The sequence below is a fragment of the Eucyclogobius newberryi genome, unplaced genomic scaffold (genome assembly GCF_026437365.1).
Source record: "Eucyclogobius newberryi isolate DKJ021-1_F unplaced genomic scaffold, fEucNew1.0.hap1 SCAF_18, whole genome shotgun sequence".
Taxonomy (NCBI): domain Eukaryota; kingdom Metazoa; phylum Chordata; class Actinopteri; order Gobiiformes; family Gobiidae; genus Eucyclogobius; species Eucyclogobius newberryi.
The window spans coordinates 13,932,124-13,950,990 of record NW_027315812.1 but is presented as its reverse complement, the minus strand read 5'-3'; the positions used below and the strand labels follow the sequence as shown (position 1 = coordinate 13,950,990).

Genomic DNA, 18,867 nt, shown 5'->3' with positions numbered 1-18,867 from the left:
ATTGCATGTGTTTTGATCTGGTTTTTGATTAATGTCTCTGTATTCACTGGGCATAATCACGGGAAACTGGCACAAAGTTTAGCGTTTAGTGTTTTGTGATTTCTGTCATGTCTGTGATTTTAACGAATTTTTTGCGACTCTACAAATAAACTTGCCTTGGTCCTGGTCTAGTCCAAGTTTAAATCTGACTTCAGTCCAAGTTTTTTCCCATTTGTTATATGGTGTGTAAAAAAAGTGTAAAAGCAGCCTAAGATACATGGTAACAAAGGGTAATAATAATATGTGATATTGACCTGCAATAATTGAAAGTGTGTCATCTAAAATCGATTCATTCAATACACTCATTCTTTTTTCTTGTTGCTATATTATTGCTGTTTCACGTTCCAACTTATCGCCGAAGTTCCTAGTTTGTGCATTTGTGTTTTTGTTCACCAACAATTCTGACTCTGATTAGCAAATGTTGACAGCTTCCTTTGTCCTGCTCGATGTTTAGTTTAACACAGCTGATACTGACAGGGCCAAAAAGCACAGAGCAGTAGTTGTGTCCTCAGTGTCCCGGGGCCGCAGAGGGGAGTCTATCTTTCACAACGTCAAGGCAAGCCCAGCAGCTCCCTCTGTATCACAGTAACAGTATCATAACAGAATGACAGTTAGATGAATGGGTGCTGTTTGCAGAAATGCTGGGCTTTGCTGTCTGGGCTCCCCTGTAGGTTTGACCACACTCACCTCTCCCAGGGACAAGAAGAGGAAGGGATTAAATCTCTGCCAAGTATGCAGTGAAGTATGTTAACATCAGTACAGGATCTTTAAGGTGAACATGTGGTACACCCAAATATGTGTGAACACGTTGTATATTGTTTTTGAGACAATTGTTTATTGACACTTTGTTTTGTGCAAATACATTTGAATAATTAGGAATATTGATATTTTACATTTGGGATATGTAGTCCTGTACTTGCATTGGTGAGAAAGAGGAGAATGAGACAAGCGGAACCTTTGGCACTGTGGTCGCGCTCCCTCCGGTTAACTATGACGGACCAACTTCCTGTTGCCTCCAGAAATAATCTGGGAAAAGACACAAGTGCACGTCTGTTTCGTTCCTCTTATCTTTCGTCTGTATTACAGGTCAGTAAGTGGTCGAAATCGCCATATATTGTAGCTTTATGCTTTGTATCACTGCTGTAGCAGTTAGAACGTAATACTGTGAGTATTTATGTGACTTTGGCTCAGTTTAAGACCAAATCACGTTGCGCCGAGATCTCGCGGCTTTCGGGCGGTACCCGCGAGAGTTCGTCGTCAGCTCCGTTGATAGTGTTGTTTACACACTAGCCTGGACTTTTGATTTATGAACGCTGTATATTAGACCAGTTAATTTGGTCATCCTCCTGACATGACTTTAGTAGAGTTTAAAGGACCCAATATGTGTTGTTTATGTAGAATAGAAAATGTAATTAAGTAAGAAATGTTAAGTGTGATTGATTATATTGTAAGCACCTTAATGTACATTTAAAGCTGCATTGTCCACATTAGTAAGCTTGAAGCACTTTTAGTTTATTCCTGATTTTTGTACTAAGGCAAAATGTATATAATTTAATGTAACAGTTTTGAAGTGAAAAATGCACATTGAGGAGCATTGACTTTATTTTGATTTTTGTTTAAAGAACATTGAAATGCACTGAATGTAAATTATATTTGTTTATTGAAATAAGAAATAATCTGGGAAAAGACACAAGTGCACGTGTGTTTCGTTCCTCTTATCTTTCGTCTGTATTACAGATCAATTATTCTTTTTGTTAACGTGGTCGCCGCACCCGGGACCCGTAACAAACTGTGGGGGCTCGGTCCGGGATCTCTCCTCTTCAAATGTCGAGGGCAGATCCAGAGATACAAGAACCACGACACAACAGTGACCAGACCGCTACTCCAGCCAAGCCAGCCGGTGGGTGTCCAGAAGGAAGATCGAGGTAAAAGGGATCTTTGCTTCAACGTGGAACCGCACTGCTGTGAGGGAAGAGCAGCATAAACAAGTCACTACAGAGCTACTACACCAACAAAAATACACAACGACACAATGTCATCACCAAGGAAGGAATTGATCTGGAGTATCAGGGGGCGCTTGTTCACACTCTCCAGCCCAGAGCTCTTCGAGTTGGCCAAGAGCATAGAACAAGAAAATGAGGACACAGTACAGTTTGATCAGGATGATAAGTACAGCTACATGGACTATATCACCTCCTATCTACAATCAACTGCACTGCTGCAACTAGAAGATGAGGGCATGAGTCAGCTGTTAATGCTGGATGATCTTATAAACCAAATTATCCAGACAAGTGGCCTTGTTGCTCAGCCTGCTGATAGAAGTGAAGCACTAAACAATATGCCCAGCCCACATCCGTCTAACATGGTGCCAGAACCAGCAACACCTGATCGTCAACCAGTGATCCAACCAGATGTAAATGCAAACACTCAAACACAGTCAATAGAGGGGTTGAGGAAAGCTCACGAGGCACTGGGTGAGAGATTGAGACTATGTGAAACTGTTACCCACCCAGTAACACCCAGCCAGTCCAGTAACTCACAACTGCATCTAAGATCACAAGTCAGTCCAGAGAGACCCGTCACCCTCAAAGACCTCTCCTACTTGCCTCGCAGAGAATTCAAAGTGTTTGGAGAACAGTTAAAGAGAGACAAAAGAAAACAAAGCATCTCCTATTGCCGAAGTTCTACATTGACAGGCCGCAGGGTACCCCTAGTCGGTAAGAAGAGTTTACTCAAATGTCTGATGGGTGGTTATCCTGTGACCGTATTATTTGACTCAGGCTCACAAGTGAGTATGGTTGACAGACAGTGGGTCAAAAGATACATCCCAAATCATCAAGTGAGGTCACTCCAAGAGCTGCTAAATGACGAGCTAGAGGTGTACGCAGTTAATGGCCAAGCAGTACCTTACGACGGGTGGGTCGAGCTCACAGTGACTCTAGCTGGTCACGAAGACCCCAACCTCACTGTACAAGCCCCATTCCTAGTCAGTAAGCTGTCACTCCCTCAACCTCTAGTGGGAGCTAATGTTCTTGGAACCATCCTCCAACTACAAGAGTCAGATGAAGAAGCCAGTGCTTTAATGTACAGTCTCCTACGCAGAGCATTTTAAATGGATGAAGAACAGGTAGTGGCTATGGTTAACTTCATTCAGGAGCCACAAAGACCAGACTGTGATCCAGCCACAGTGAGAATCGGCAAAAACAATGTGAGTGTTCCAGCTGGTAAAGCAGTTCAAATATGGTGCAGGGTGCCACAAAACTTTGACATTTCTGATCCCCTTGTGCTGTATGAACCTGAAGAGAACATTGCTTTAAGACATCTGAGTGTGGGAGAAGGAGTCCTAGAGATTAACAACTCTCAAAGACCTTTTGTCAAGATCCCCATTTCAAACCACTCCAAACACGAGATAATCCTGCCAAAGAGAACAGCCCTTGGTACTATCCAGCAGATCGCTAAGATTATTGAGACAGACTTGCCAGAGCAAACTCAGTCCGTACAGACCACAGTCGCATCACTCGAGTTTGATAAAGTAAACACCCTTCGTGATTCAGCAGCTGAGTCCTGGTTGCCCCAAGTAGACCTTAGTCATCTAAGTCCAGACCAGCAAAAGTCAGTTGAAAAGGTGTTGAAGGAAGAATGTGCAGTGTTCTCCCGTGACAGTTCAGACATAGGCTGTATTCCTTCTCTGCAAATGGAGATCCGACTTAAAGATGATACACCAGTCCAGAGGGCCTATGCCTCCATCCCAAAGCCTCTTTACAGGGAAGTAAAGGAGTATATACAAGAATTGATTGTCAAGGGTTGGATTGTAAAATCAAAGTCGCCCTATGCAGCCCCTGTCATTTGTGTGAGGAAGAAAGATGGATCTTTACGCTTGTGCATTGACTATCGCCTTCTAAACAACAAAACTGTACCAGACAGACACCCTCTTCCCCGGATCCAGGATCTAACAGACTCCCTCGGCGGTTACAGCTGGTTTTCGATCTTGGACCAGGGTAAAGCCTACCACCAAGGTTTCATCGCAGAAGGCTCAAGGTACCTGACAGCATTTACCACTCCGTGGGGCCTCTATGAATGGGTGAGGATGCCCTTCGGGCTGTCAAATGCGCCAGCAGCTTTTCAAAGGAGCATGGAAGAGATGCTTGACACGCTCCGCGACGAGTGTTGCATTCCTTACCTTGACGACGTGCTTTGCTTCTCCAAGTCATTTGATGAACATGTCCAAGTGCTGCAAAAAGTCCTCCAAGCCTTACAACGTCATGGAGTAAAGCTGAAGCCCGATAAGTGCGAGTTGTTCCGCCAAGAGGTTCGATATGTCGGCCGTTTGGTGTCTGCAGATGGAGTGAAGGTGGACCCCAAAGACATTGAGGCTGTGCAAGCGCTCAAGTACAAGAGACCGCAGACCGTCGGAGAAGTCAGACAACTTTTGGGATTCCTAAGCTACTATCGGACGTATGTGCAGGACTTCTCGCGCATAGCCAAACCGCTGTATGACTTGCTCCAAGTCAAGGCTGACACACCACCATCTAAACCAACCAGAGGCAGAGCAAAATATGCCCAACAATCTTCTCGATCTCCGGTGCAGTGGAACAAGGAACATCAAGAGATTCTCGAGCGCTTGATTGACATGCTCACTCAACCACCAGTGTTAGCGTACCCTGACTTCAACTGCCCCTTCATACTACACACAGATGCATCTCAAAAGGGCCTTGGAGCTGTCTTATACCAAAACCAGGACAACAAGTTGAGAGTTATCGGGTACGGATCACGCACGTTAACACCTGCCGAACAAAACTACCACTTGCACAGCCGAAAACTGGAGTTCCTAGCTCTCAAGTGGGCAGTTTGCGACAAGTTTAAGGACTACCTCTATTACGCCCCACATTTCACCATTTTTACGGACAACAATCCGTTGACGTATGTCCTCAGCACAGCTAAGCTCAATGCAGTCGGACATCGTTGGGTGGGACAACTGGCAGATTTCCACTTCGACGTAAAATACCGTCCAGGAAAAATCAACATCGACGCAGATGTGTTGTCCCGGCGCCCACTGGACATTAACAACTTCATGGAAGAGTGCTCAGAGAAACTGTCAGAGGAAGCTGTAGGCGCAGTATGGGAAGGGAGCAGAAGAGCCAAGCAAGATGATGTAGCATGGATTGCAGCTCTCAACCTCGCCACACCAAGCCAGATCCTCAAAGAACCTCTGCAGTCAATCAGTCATGACGGACTTGTAAAAGAACAAAGAGCAGATTCAGCCATTGGGAAAGTTATTGAGATGAAAGAGAAAAACATGTCACCAACAGAAGACGACAAAGTTGACACAAATACCAAAAGACTGTTAAGAGAGTGGAGTCGGCTACACGTCGAGAATGACCTTCTCTACAGGAGGACCACTGAACGTAAGCAACTGGTTCTGCCTGCTGTTTATAGACAGATCGCTCTCACACACCTCCACAACAACATGGGCCATGTTGGTGTTGAGAAAGTCCTGAACCTGGCCCGTGAGCGATTCTATTGGCCTTTCATGAAGAGAGAGATCGAAGAGTATGTCACAAGGAAGTGTCTATGCATAAAGCAAAAGAAGCCAACTACACATGAGAGAGCACCAATGGGCAGTATAACATCCAGCTCTCCACTTGATCTTGTTTGCATCGACTTCCTGCACCTCGAGACTTGCAAAGGTGGATTCGAATACATTCTTGTAGTAGTGGACCATTTCACCAGGTTCGCACAAGCATATCCCACCAAAAATAAGGCAGCAAAGACAGCAGCGGACCGTCTTTTCAATGACTTTATTCCAAAGTTTGGGTACCCTTCCAAGCTTCATCACGACCAGGGTCGCGAATTTGAGAACGAACTGTTCAGGTCACTCAGAGAACTTGCAGGTGTAGGTCACTCAAGAACTTCTCCCTATCACCCTCAAGGCAATCCGGCCGAAAGACTGAATCACACCCTGTTGCAAATGCTACGTACATTGGGAGAAAAAGAGAAACAAAACTGGAAAGAACACCTTCCCCATGTCATCCATGCTTACAACTGCACCAAGCATGAGGCCACTGGTTTTTCCCCGTACTACCTGTTGTATGGCAGACATCCTCGCCTCCCAGTGGACCTTCTCTTTGGTCTCATGACAGGAAACGATGCTGAAACACCACAAGGATATACTGAGAAATGGAGACAGAAAATGACAGAAGCATATCACATAGCAAATGCTAACAGCCAACAATCAAGCTCCAAAGGTAAAGCAAACAAGAGAAACAAAAAGTCGACAGAAAGACCTAAGACACCAGAACAGTCTCACAGCCCAGAGGCAAGCGACTCAGAAGAAGATGAGCCTCTCTATTGGTTTCGTGTGCCCAGATGTCTTCATCAGGACCAACGTCCAGTGAATCAAGTTTGCAGTGAGTCCCAAAGCGGACCTCGCCCACATCAAACCCGATCAGCAGAGAGATTTTACAGGCAACCTGAACCAGGAAGAGATACTGTTACAGAAGGTGGACAAGACTCCGACCTACCACAGCTTCACAATGAAGTGGACGTGTCTGTGCCCATTCCTGGCCCGGCAGCACATCCCAATCCCGAGCCAGCACACAGCCCTGAGCCAGAGCCTGTCATCCAGCCAGAGTCACCACCCCGTCTGAGACAATCCACCAGACAGAGGCGACCCCAAACGTTCTTCACCTATCCCTCCTTGGGCCTGCCAGCCTACCAGACTCGCCCCACGGTGAACACGATCAACGTCCAGCCTTCACCGTATCCTTTTCTGTATTACCCTCCCCTTTACCCCCAACCTCTTCCTCCCTCCCCCCTTACCCCTAACCCTTATTTACCTGTTTCGTATGCTATTCCTTGCTATTAAATTGAACATATATCTCAAGGGAGAGACTACTTGAGAAGATTTGGAACTCTGAAAGAAAGACATTCCAGAGACTGGTTGAAAAGAGACTTTATTACTTTATGGGTTTTGGTTTAAGTCAAGTGTCAGGAGCCACTCTTTTGTTGTTGGGGAGCGTGTGGTACACCCAAATATGTGTGAACACATTGTATATTGTTTTTGAGACAATTGTTTATTGACACTTTGTTTTGTGCAAATACATTTGAATAATTAGGAATATTGATATTTTACATTTGGGATATGTAGTCCTGTGTTTGCATTGGTGAGAAAGAGGAGAATGAGACAAGCGGAACCTTTGGCACTGTGGTCGCGCTCCCTCCGGTTAACTATGACGGACCAACTTCCTGTTGCCTCCAGAAATAATCTGGGAAAAGACACAAGTGCACGTGTGTTTCGTTCCTCTTATCTTTCGTCTGTATTACAGGTCAGTAAGTGGTCGAAATCGCCATATATTGTAGCTTTATGCTTTGTATCACTGCTGTAGCAGTTAGAACGTAATACTGTGAGTATTTATGTGACTTTGGCTCAGTTTAAGACCAAATCACGTTGCGCCGAGATCTCGCGGCTTTCGGGCGGTACCCGCGAGAGTTCGTCGTCAGCTCCGTTGATAGTGTTGTTTACACACTAGCCTGGACTTTTGATTTATGAACGCTGTATATTAGACCAGTTAATTTGGTCATCCTCCTGACATGACTTTAGTAGAGTTTAAAGGACCCAATATGTGTTGTTTATGTAGAATAGAAAATGTAATAAGAAATGTTAAGTGTGATTGATTATATTGTAAGCACCTTAATGTACATTTAAAGCTGCATTGTCCACATTAGTAAGCTTGAAGCACTTTTAGTTTATTCCTGATTTTTGTACTAAGGCAAAATGTATATAATTTAATGTAACAGTTTTGAAGTGAAAAATGCACATTGAGGAGCATTGACTTTATTTTGATTTTTGTTTAAAGAACATTGAAATGCACTGAATGTAAATTATATTTGTTTATTGAAATAAGAAATAATCTGGGAAAAGACACAAGTGCACGTGTGTTTCGTTCCTCTTATCTTTCGTCTGTATTACAGATCAATTATTCTTTTTGTTAACGTGGTCGCCGCACCCGGGACCCGTAACAAACATATGTCCTGATATAAGGTCCCGGTCTAGTCCTGATGTGGCTTGGCTTTGCCCTGCTTTAGTCCTGGTTAAATCCATGTTCAGCCAGGTTTAGTTCCATTTTTAGTGCCAGTTTAGTCCCTGTTTAGAAGTGGCGTTTGCGCCGGTGTGAACGCAAAAGTGTGTCAAATGCCGTTTTGTTTTAACATTAGAAGAGCGGCCAATCTTGATAAAAATATATATCTCTCTTGACCTTATTCTTGGATTCTCTTGGTAATGATAGTCAAACGATATTATGGAAATCATCATAAATGTGGTAAAATGTGCGTGAAAATGTCTTGGTCGAGGTTGAAGTATTGCTCAAAACGTTGATACCTCCCACCCATGATATTATTGAAACTACTTGCACTGACAGCAGGATAATCCCTAAAAAAAACGCTGCACTATCGTTTAAAACATTGGCTGCCATAAATAAATAGCATTAAGAAACACTAGTTATTTTGTAGATAGATAATAAGTCATAAACATTATTGCTTTCACTCTCTATGTATAAAAAACAAATAAAAATGTTCCCAAAGTGCAAGGAAAACGTCATCAATAAATACTTAGCCCCCGATTTATTGTTCTTTCTGTCATTTAGAGAACGATAAGTCGATACAGTGATTATTGTGACAGGCCTTGTATACTGTAAAAGTTCTTCCAGTGTCTCTTCAAAACAGAACATGGTTGAGTGATAAGAGCACTTTGTGTCTCATTACAGCAGTAATTACACAGCGTTAGGTGGTGGGACGTCCTGTCAGAGCCACTTCAAAGCCTCACAATCATCCAGGTGTTCGGAGAATGCCCCTGCGGTCATGTGTGGGAAGCCCCCGCTTTATTGGCTATTAATGAGTGTTTGTGATGACTTCCTTTGCTGGTGGTTAAACCTCACACAAACACAAAGGGCCAAAAAGTTCACATGCTACAGTATCTCTATTGTATCTATTATTATTAGTGCTGATGATGTGTGGGAAACAAAAAATAAATACATATAGGGAGGAAAAAGCCACAAGATATTTAGTTTTTTTAAATTATGTGTGAACAATCTGTACCAATTAGAGGTTTTATGGAAGCAAAGTATGCAAGTATGCAGTATAATATTTATGTTTCTAATAAAAAGGACATAGGAACAAAAAATGCAGCATTTACTATTATAATATATGACGAAATTGTCCTCCAAAGCCTACTGTTCTTGTGGACTCCACCTTGTATCTCACCAAGTGGAGTTGATAAATAGTATATAATAAAAATGTATAAATGATAGAAAAATATACAATTTACATATATATTTAAATAAAATATAAATACTTAATTATTAAGTATCTGACATTATATATAATCAAACTTTCTGAATGATAATGTGAAGTTGGGCAGCACATTATATTATATATATATATATATATATTATATTACAAAAGAATCGCAGTGGCTGACGCAATAATTGATATCGCAACAAACTAAGTATATCACAATAACACCAAGGTCCTACATCTGGCAGAAATGTACCGGTATTGTCATTCAAATGAGAACATTAAAAAGGGCTGATTTTATTTATGATTTTCCATTTTCAGTCTAAATTTGCCACAATTTAGTCTTGGTTTTGTCTCTGTTACGTTGCATTTTGACAGAGTTTAACTAATAGATTACGGCATGAACATACTTGTATTGATATAAGTTAAATGATTGTAAAACATTGATATTGTAGCACTTAACAGCCATATCGCAAGAGTTTCCAATATTAACCAGCCAAAACGTAAAGTTAACATGACATAAACATGAGCTAAAACAGTACTCTACACGATTATCATTTTGTAGATCTGACCTGAAAAAAATCCCTGTTATTGATTAATCGAATAACATCCCTACAAGTACTAGTTTCATATTTGGATGTTGCAGAAGCCGTCAGACCAGACAGAGTGGAAGAAGTCAAGGAAACTGGACAGCCTCAATAGGATAGGTCCGTGGCTCGTGTCCAGGAGTGATATCATGATTTTTATACTTTAGTCCTTGTTCCTGTCATCGCAGCCACTGTTCCCCTGTCGAGGAGCAGCGGGGGTCCCACCAGGAGCTGCCTGAGGGGCCAAGGCTGCGGGACGTCCTGTGAAAGCTCTTATTGACTGGCTGCTTAAATGAACTGGAATAATAAGGTCAGGAGTCACACCCGTGTTTTTCTGCAACAGTAAATCTCCTTTATAAGTCTTGTCAGTGGCTGTAGTAAAACGCTGTGGCGATGTGGAAAACTAGCTCACAGCTGGCCGGCTTATTTGTGCGCTTTCATCCTGCGCTAAGAAGGCATATTTTGAGGACTGTGTGAGTGGAACATCTGGAGATAAAAGATGCTCAGGTTTACATTACAAGGTCGCTTTACAGCACTTTAGCAACTCATTTTCAGACAATTGGGCTTGTGAACAACAGCAGCAGCAGCATGAGCAAGAGCAAAACAATTCAAAGCTTTGCCAAACTGCCTCACATGTAAATGATACTAAAAGGAAAAAGATTGTAAAACGGTGATCCTCGCTTTAAAAGGTGCAGGAAGTTACATTACATTTGAAAAAAAAAAACGGTTTTGGAAGCAAATTGACCTTTTTCCCACGCAGTGTTAGAACCACATTTTTGGGATTGTAATCTTCACATTCCTCACCTGCTGTGCCCAAAACCGCCCCAATCAAACGCACAGTACAAAGAGTGTCAGGCTAATTAAGCTCCCTGTCATTACAGCTTAGACTACGCCTTTATTAGAGCTGGAAGAGATGTGAAAGTTAACAGGCTCCCTACTGATGGGTGACTGTGTGTGAATGTGCAAAGAAAACAAGATCATATAAGGACAGAAATGTGCCTTTTTGGACAGAACCAAGATCAGGACCAGGACTAAACAGGGTTAAATCTGTACTTTAACTATATGCAAAAAGCAGATGAACACCAGATATAATAAACCACGACTAAACTAGGGTTAAAACATGGCTAGACTAAATTAAAACTGAATTAAAGTGTTTAAACCTGACCAACAAGGATCAAACCAAGATGTAATCAGGACCAATCAAGGTTTAATCCAGTCTAGTCTTAAGTTTAAATCTCCACACTAATTGAAATGGTACTGTAGCCTTTAAATATCTGCAAAAATAAATGCTTTAACTCCAGAAAGCACAAACGGACCATTGTAAAGAAACAGGAATGTGGCAAAGCAGAGATAACCAAGTGAAATGTTGGACAGGCAGAAATATGTGAGTGTTGTAGAAGGGAGTGTGACTTTACATTAACTTATAGCCAAATAAACACATAAAACACATACGTTGTTATTTCAACTGTTCAGACTCTTATTTGATGAAAACAAATGACATTAATGTTGTGCGTCCTCAAGATTTAAGGAGTGCTAAACCCAAAAATCAATCATGATTAAAAAAATATTAGAATTTTTAAAAAAAGTATGTTTTAATTATGATCCTTCCTCAGTTTTCTGAATTAAAATCTATTTAATGAGAATAAAATGTATCCTGGACTTGTCAAACATGGAATGAGTCAAAGAAATGAACAGTATTTAACAAGTATGAGCCATTCAAATATATTAAAATGTACAAAAAATGTGTAAAGAAAGAATAATAATTCACTTAGACATTTCTACAACTAAAAATGATCCAAAGAGCACTCCCAGCACCTTCTCCATATACTTTTTGTGTTTCTTAAAGATTCTAAAAGTGTGTGCGTGGCCTTTGATGTAGCTGCTGCTCCCTGACCGAGCCTAAAAACACAAATATCATTCACAAATCTCTGGATGTTGACCTGGCCCTGCAGACGTAATGTAAATGTTTAGCAGGTATTAGCCGCGCTCATTCAGTCTTAAGGAGGGATATTTCAGTATAGTACGGGAACTTGAACCCAAAACCAGGAGTATGTCTCAAAAACAGTGAAACGATGAGACCGATAAACCTAAAAGACATGAAATAGTTAAAAAAGAAAACATTGTCAAATAGATTGGCAAAGCCTTCACCACAACTGTAACTTCGAGAAATGATCAAATACTTAAATAGCTGGAATCCATAAGGTGAACTATAGCTTATCTTTGAGAGCAAGAATTGGGGGATCGATATTTAGTCTTGAGCTTGCATTATTTTTGCCTTAATTAATCAAGTTTGAATATAAATAAATATAAATATACAAAAATAACTACTGATCGGTAACTACTGTACAAGGCTGCAAAACGAGACCAGGGTTAAATAGTAATTAGGATATCAAAAACCAATAGAAGACTGGGTCCTCAATTAACACTGAACTGAACAGGTATTGATCTGATTTGAAAAAAGTTACATGAATAGAACTTTGTAACTTTTCTGAATCGTTTTTCAAATAGTATTGACCGATATCAGAGTGTTTTCAATACTGAGGAATTTACCTTTTTTTTCATTTCATTAGCAAATAAAAATACTGTCTTAAAGTTACTATGCTGCCAGGAAATGTGTAATACTCAAATGAGTATGTAACTTCAGTGTCAGTTTCAATATACATTTTGTCCTCTCTACTTGGGCCTAGTATTCATGGCTTTCAGGCAAATTATTTCTCCCTGATTTCTAGGAATTTGTGAACAATACAATATTTTGATTAGAATTGTGTCATTGCTACAACAATGTGGGATCGTTGCCATGTCAAATCCTTCAAATCAGGAGAGAATCCTTATGTCTGAGACCCATGAATAATGCTGTGTTCATGTGCTTCTTGGGAACTCGGGAACATGTTTTTCCGAATTGAAAAATGCCCATGAACACTCGCACAAGTCAGGAGAAAAACTTGAGAACTCGTGTCAAAAGCTGCTGCTCGACTCTGTGGTTTTATTACTGGTGGTCACATCAAAATCCTGACTTTCCGAGATAAAAAGCGCATGAATGCAAACAAGCTGGAACCTCAATTTCTCATTTCCAGAGTTCCTGAGAACCACATGAACTCAATTAAACTACTATAATTTTCTGTTGACAAATATCCGCGCTTGAATAATGGTGTTCTTTTTGTTACTCTGGTATCAAAATGAGTAAAATATCTATCCTTTTCCTTAGTATCTAAATCAAGTTTAACATTTTAGTATTGACACTAAAAAATATGGCTCTTGAACTAAATTTAAACTAAAAGTAGGACACAGTTTGGATTAGACTAAACCGTGTCCAAACCAGGGATAAACTAGAACCAAACCTGGACTAGAGAGTGACACAAACGATATGTGATAATAATAATAATGATATGCAGTAATAAAGAGTAGTGAGTGGCTGATTTGAATGTACAGGATGCACGTTACCTGTCGGGGTGCTCCTTGACCACCTGATAGACCTTGAGGAGGAAGGTGTCGTTTGGAAAGGCGCGGCTCACACACTCTTTGTACAACCTGAACTCCGCTGCAGTGACCGCCTCGCCCTCCGGGATCTGGGACAGGTTGAACTTAAACTCTTTATGATGCCGCCGCTGAGGAGAGAGCTCCCGATCGAACTCGACTGAGGAAACGAAACAGAAAGCACTGGGTCAGAATCGTACAGAAATAACATGGTGGTTTGACCTTTGGGGTTAAGTTGTTGTAATTGAACAGAGAACATGCAACTGAGAACAATCAAATTGATCTCATACAATAGGGTCTGCATTTAAAACAAACTCATTTGTTTTGGGTAAAAAAATACACAAGAAACGTGATTTGTTTATGTTACTGAGTGAGTTTTTTTCTGAACTATAATTCACCCTGGAGAGACGCAGAGACCACGAGAAAGGACTGTTTAGCAAGCTTTATTACATTGGCTTATTGGGCGCTCAGACCCCGGCGGAAGACGTTGCAATCATGGGCACTCCATGATCTATTTGTATTAGATGTCTCCCCCGGAGCCTGGAGACTGGTGGTGGTAGATGTGAAGAGAAGGTAGAGGATGAGGGGAATGTAGAGGAGGAGCTGGGGAGGTGGTGGGTCGCAGTACGGTTTGAAGCGGCCGAGCCATCTGCCTGAGGGCTTAAATGCGACCGCCTGGCGCTGATTGGGAGCGGGGAGGAGTGATTTGAGAGCGTTGAGGGGATGAGGAGCAGGTGCGGGGCCATGATGCAGACGTCCCCTGTCCTTTCAGCCTCCTTCTTGGCCGGGAAAAACTGCATAACCTCTTTGGGATAAGCGCAGAAACCTGGAAGAGTCCATGGTGAAGTGAGGGATCTAACTCTCACAGACGGACAGGCAGACGCCGCTTGAGTGCGATGACGGCGCTTGGGAGAGGGGTCCTTCCATGGTGGCCGATGCCCGGACTGGGTGCGTTGGTTGAGCTGGGGAGCGGGTGGCCTTGACGTAAATGGGTGGAGTTAGGTCTTCCAGGCTGAATTTACGCAGGCTTCATATGTGTTTTAATGATTCCAAATTATTGTTGTAATTTATGCACTCTTTTTTTTCCAAAAGTGTTGTCACAATACTAACATTTCAAAGTTAAGGCTAAAGTTTAGGGTTTACGCTAGTTCTGATATATATTTTTTTAAGTAGAGAATAAAAAAAATCCTCAACAAAGAGAGAGAAGTCTTTTTCATAGTTTTATACTTATACTCCGGGGCGACTTATATGAGGTATTATTTTGTTATTTTCACACTAGCAACCTTTCAAATTTCATACTCCAGTGCAACTTATATATGTTTTTTTCTTCTCTATTATGCATTTTTTGGCTAGTGCGACTTATAGTCCGGAAAATACGGTATTTTACATTAACCAATTTACGTAAAGTAACTTTCAATATCAATTGAGTGTGTTTTCAGCACAAAATGTACTATCTCATACAAATTTGGTCATATTTATCAGATGTTTTGTCAGTATAGCTACTTGTTGAAATCGTAATCTATTTCCAATACTAGTTTTAGTATCGATTAGTATCTGCATATCATTTATTTGACAACCTGCATTTTTATTTTCAAATTAACTCCTCCAGGATGTCTTTTGACAAATTGATCTCGCGTGTCGTACTAAATCTTGTCCCATACTTGAAACTCATCTACTGTTATTTTTACACAAACCAATTTAACTTCAACATAGGCCAGCACGTAAAGTCAGCGGAGCAAAGCCCGAACATCGTCTTTAACCAAGAACGAACCCAACAAGGAAGACACGCAATGAGCTGGTAATAATAACTCTGAGATGGCACATTGACAAACAAGTGTCCGATGTAAACACACAGTAGATCGGTGATATCCGGATCTCTTTCAGACAGTGTGCTGAGGCTGACCATATAGTGCCTTATACTTCAGACTAATAGCTCGTGCGGTTTCCTTAAATACAGCCCTGTTATTGTCAGTCTGAGGCAGAAAAACATCAATCTGTTCCTTTTTACTTAAGAGACACTGGCCACCAACCAACAAACCCACCACCGCTGCTTTTAAGTGCAATACGCTCTATAATGATGTGTACATATGGGCCAGAATGAACTCCAGTCTCAAAAGCACACACACGAAAAAAAGACTTTGTAATGTCTACCATGTTGGAGGCAATTAGAAGGCACCGAAATATCCATACATTCATAAACAAGGCAGCCTGGAGCTGCTGTACAACACGCACAGAAATATTTCACAAACTCAACAACAGATTTAAATGCTCAATAATAAATTGATCTAGATGTTTCTTTAGATAAAAACATCAAAAAAGCATGGTATTCTACTGCGGCAACAACTACTACTACTTCTACTACTATTTCTTTGTGATTTTAATGCATTTTTCGTGTTGTGTGAAACACTTTGAATTGTCTTGTGTATGAAAAGTGCTCTACAAATAAACTTGCCTTGCCTACTACTACTACTACCACTACTAACTGAAGTAATTATAGTTCTGTTTTGATAATAAGGAAAAGGGTCAATACTTGATACTCATTTCTACATACGTGCACATTTTCTTAAACCAAAAGGATGCTATCTCTTTGCATTGTAATGTGTGGTCTTACTCTTCTGATACAGATATTTTCAGGAAAGGTCAAGTTTTGCTCTTTTTATTCATTTTTCCAGTAAATATGATTAGGATCATATCAACTCATCGTTCAATAAACAATAGTGTGAACAATATTTTCCATAGTTTAAATCAATATTCATCGTGTGTATATTTTCTTTGTTATTTCTTTGTTTTATGGTGCGATTTGAGCTGCAGAGGGTCAAATAAGTAACTTCTATGACTAATTATAGAAACTGTTTACTTGTTTTTTCAAAGAATTCACATTTTAGGGGTTTCCTGTTTTAGAGTTACTGTAAGTCGTTGCAATAACGTTGATATAAATATGATTGATATTGATATATTTTTGTAGCAATATATCACTGTTTAAAAGTTGTTTTAGTATAAATTGGTATCCGGATCAACTGCAACTACTTCTCAAACTTTACTAGTAATCAAGTGTATCTGTAAAAGTATTCTGTCACTTCCCACTGCACTCAAACACATACATCACAACTCCCACTCGGTCACACTCTGGCAGGGTAAATGCTTTTCTCATACGCGCTATAGTGCTCAGAGCATATCATCACTGCAGTTTCCACTCAGCACAGTTGGACTTCTGTGGTTGTGTCGGCCACAGACTGAAGCTTATTCCACTGTCTCACGCCTCCGTTACCTGCACCAAGACCAGTCCAGCCGCTCAAATTATTAATATTATGGCTGCAAATTGAAATTACGCAGGTTAGCTAGACGTCTGGCCACCATAAAGCAAAAATTATAGTCATTACGAACCCAGCAGTAACAAACACATCGAGTTATAAAACCTATGTATAGCAATATTTATTCCAAGGTGAGTCATATGCCATAGGAAAGTTACGGTGAGTTTTTTTTTCTTCTACACGTTTGATAGTCTTTTAATCTCCACAAGTTATGTTTGTTGAACTTAAGCCAGTCTTCCTAAAACTTGTGCTGATTTTATGACGTATGGACCCACCCAAATTACACAGTTTGTTCCCAAATGCACGGTCAGAGAAAAGTGTGCTGGGCTGGTGAGAACGCCAGCACCAATCAAAGCTATTCAGAGGAACTCAGTTGTACCTCACACACACAGGAAAGTCACCACATGCAGCACGATTTACACAGATTTGCACGGATTTACACGTATATATGGTCAGAATATTGTTTAGAAGTGGTAGAGTAGCAGAAACATGACATAACCCTAACCATAGACCGTATAAATCAGACAATTTAGTTTGTGGATACGTGGAAACTCTCAAGGACCAAAAGTCAAATTATGAGCCGATCTCATTGGTCTTGTGAGTTTGAATCTGACCATTTGTTGCATGTCCTCCCGTCTCGCTCATCAAATTTTGTCAAAAGACAACAAGATAACTGTCATATTTCATCATTTGCTGGAGCAACCAAAAGTAGTTCTTGCATACCGCCTTACTTGCAAAATGTACATTTATGTGGACAATGTTACAAGTATGGGGGATTGTTCTTTTTGGAATAGATTTAGATGTACGTGTACCTTTAATTGAGTAGAATTCTAGCAATGTCATTGTGCTATATTTAAGAAATCATATAATTACTGGCTACATTGACAATGGAAATAAACTTTTATCTGATTCTGATTCTGACAAGTCCCAATCGTTCCTATCCACAACTGTCTCGCTGCACCTGCTCCTCTCTGTACTTACAAACACACGTAACAGTACTACATCGTACTGATTGTCCTTGGCTCAGAAAATAAGTGGACTGTGGTTTAAACAACTTAATTTAAGAGTTAAACAGTTATGATTGATCACGTTTTTTGCATAGACAGCTTTAAAATGCAACTAAAAGGACCTTTGTCCTTGTACTTGTAATTGAGCACCTTATGAGTCATGTACTTTTACTCGAGTACACATTAAATGTGTACTCGAGTAATACAGTACTCTTTCACCATTGCTTACACTTTCACACAAACAAAATGGATGACATATCTTGAACTGCCAATCTTTCAGTTACAGCACATGGTTTGCTCCAAGATTGATATATTTGTAACCTCATGAATGAAGTTACTTCCATTAATTCATCTTTTTTTCTCATTCTGACAACACCACGATGGTCTGGTCTGTGTTGCTCGATTATATTATCTCGACAAAAACTCTTGCAAAGCAATCTGCCACAAACGTTAGCCGTAAAAGTAAATTCAACTTTGAGGACGCCCAGAGTGGAGGGAACCACCTATGGAGAACTCTGTGTTTTTCCCATCATGCTCTCCGTGACCCGTATCAGTTTTGACAGATCTGCATCCCACATCAGGACACATGAGCAGATTTACCCATAACTGTGTGATGTCTGGGCCTGTATTGTAATAACGGGAAGCCAAGGCGGCCAAAAAGTCAAGGCAAACGACTTTACAACACTCCCTGCAACACCCCCGAGTGCAAAGAGCAACAGATTGAAATTAAATATCCACTTTTTCTGCACATCCTTCAGATAAACTTTGTGCAGGTCACTTGTAATAAATTAAGAGATCATTTATTTACGCAGAAAATGTGTGGAATATTTGGTGGATGTGTTAGCGACGCAAGTGCCAAAACCATCAAGAAGAATGTTCAACGGCATTATTACAGCGCATTCGTACAAAAGGCATGCGATAAACTGTTTATTAACTTCATATTTGGAGAATCTGTGGAATTTTGTGTAATATTAACATTTAACAGTTTGTGGTCCTTAACAAGATGAAAGATTAACTGGAAACTGGAGAATTAACAGCCAGATCTAATCAAATTCCTGGCACAGAATAGACATTTATAGCTCCACAGTGTTACTTTTTGACCAAAGAACTTAAAACACTTTAAAAATGACTACATGTTGGGCTATTTACTGTAAAAGG

The 18,867-nt window shown here is 40.7% G+C and overlaps 1 protein-coding gene across 1 annotated transcript in view; it reads right to left on the bottom strand.

The window, feature by feature from the left end:
• Positions 1-18,867, bottom strand: part of bmp6 (bone morphogenetic protein 6) — a 69,355-nt gene that overhangs the window by 20,082 nt on the left and 30,406 nt on the right. Inside the window, exon 2 of the mRNA XM_072450590.1 lies at positions 13,359-13,551. Within this exon, the coding sequence (XP_072306691.1) occupies positions 13,359-13,551 (193 nt within the window). The remainder of the gene's footprint in view (positions 1-13,358; positions 13,552-18,867) is intronic.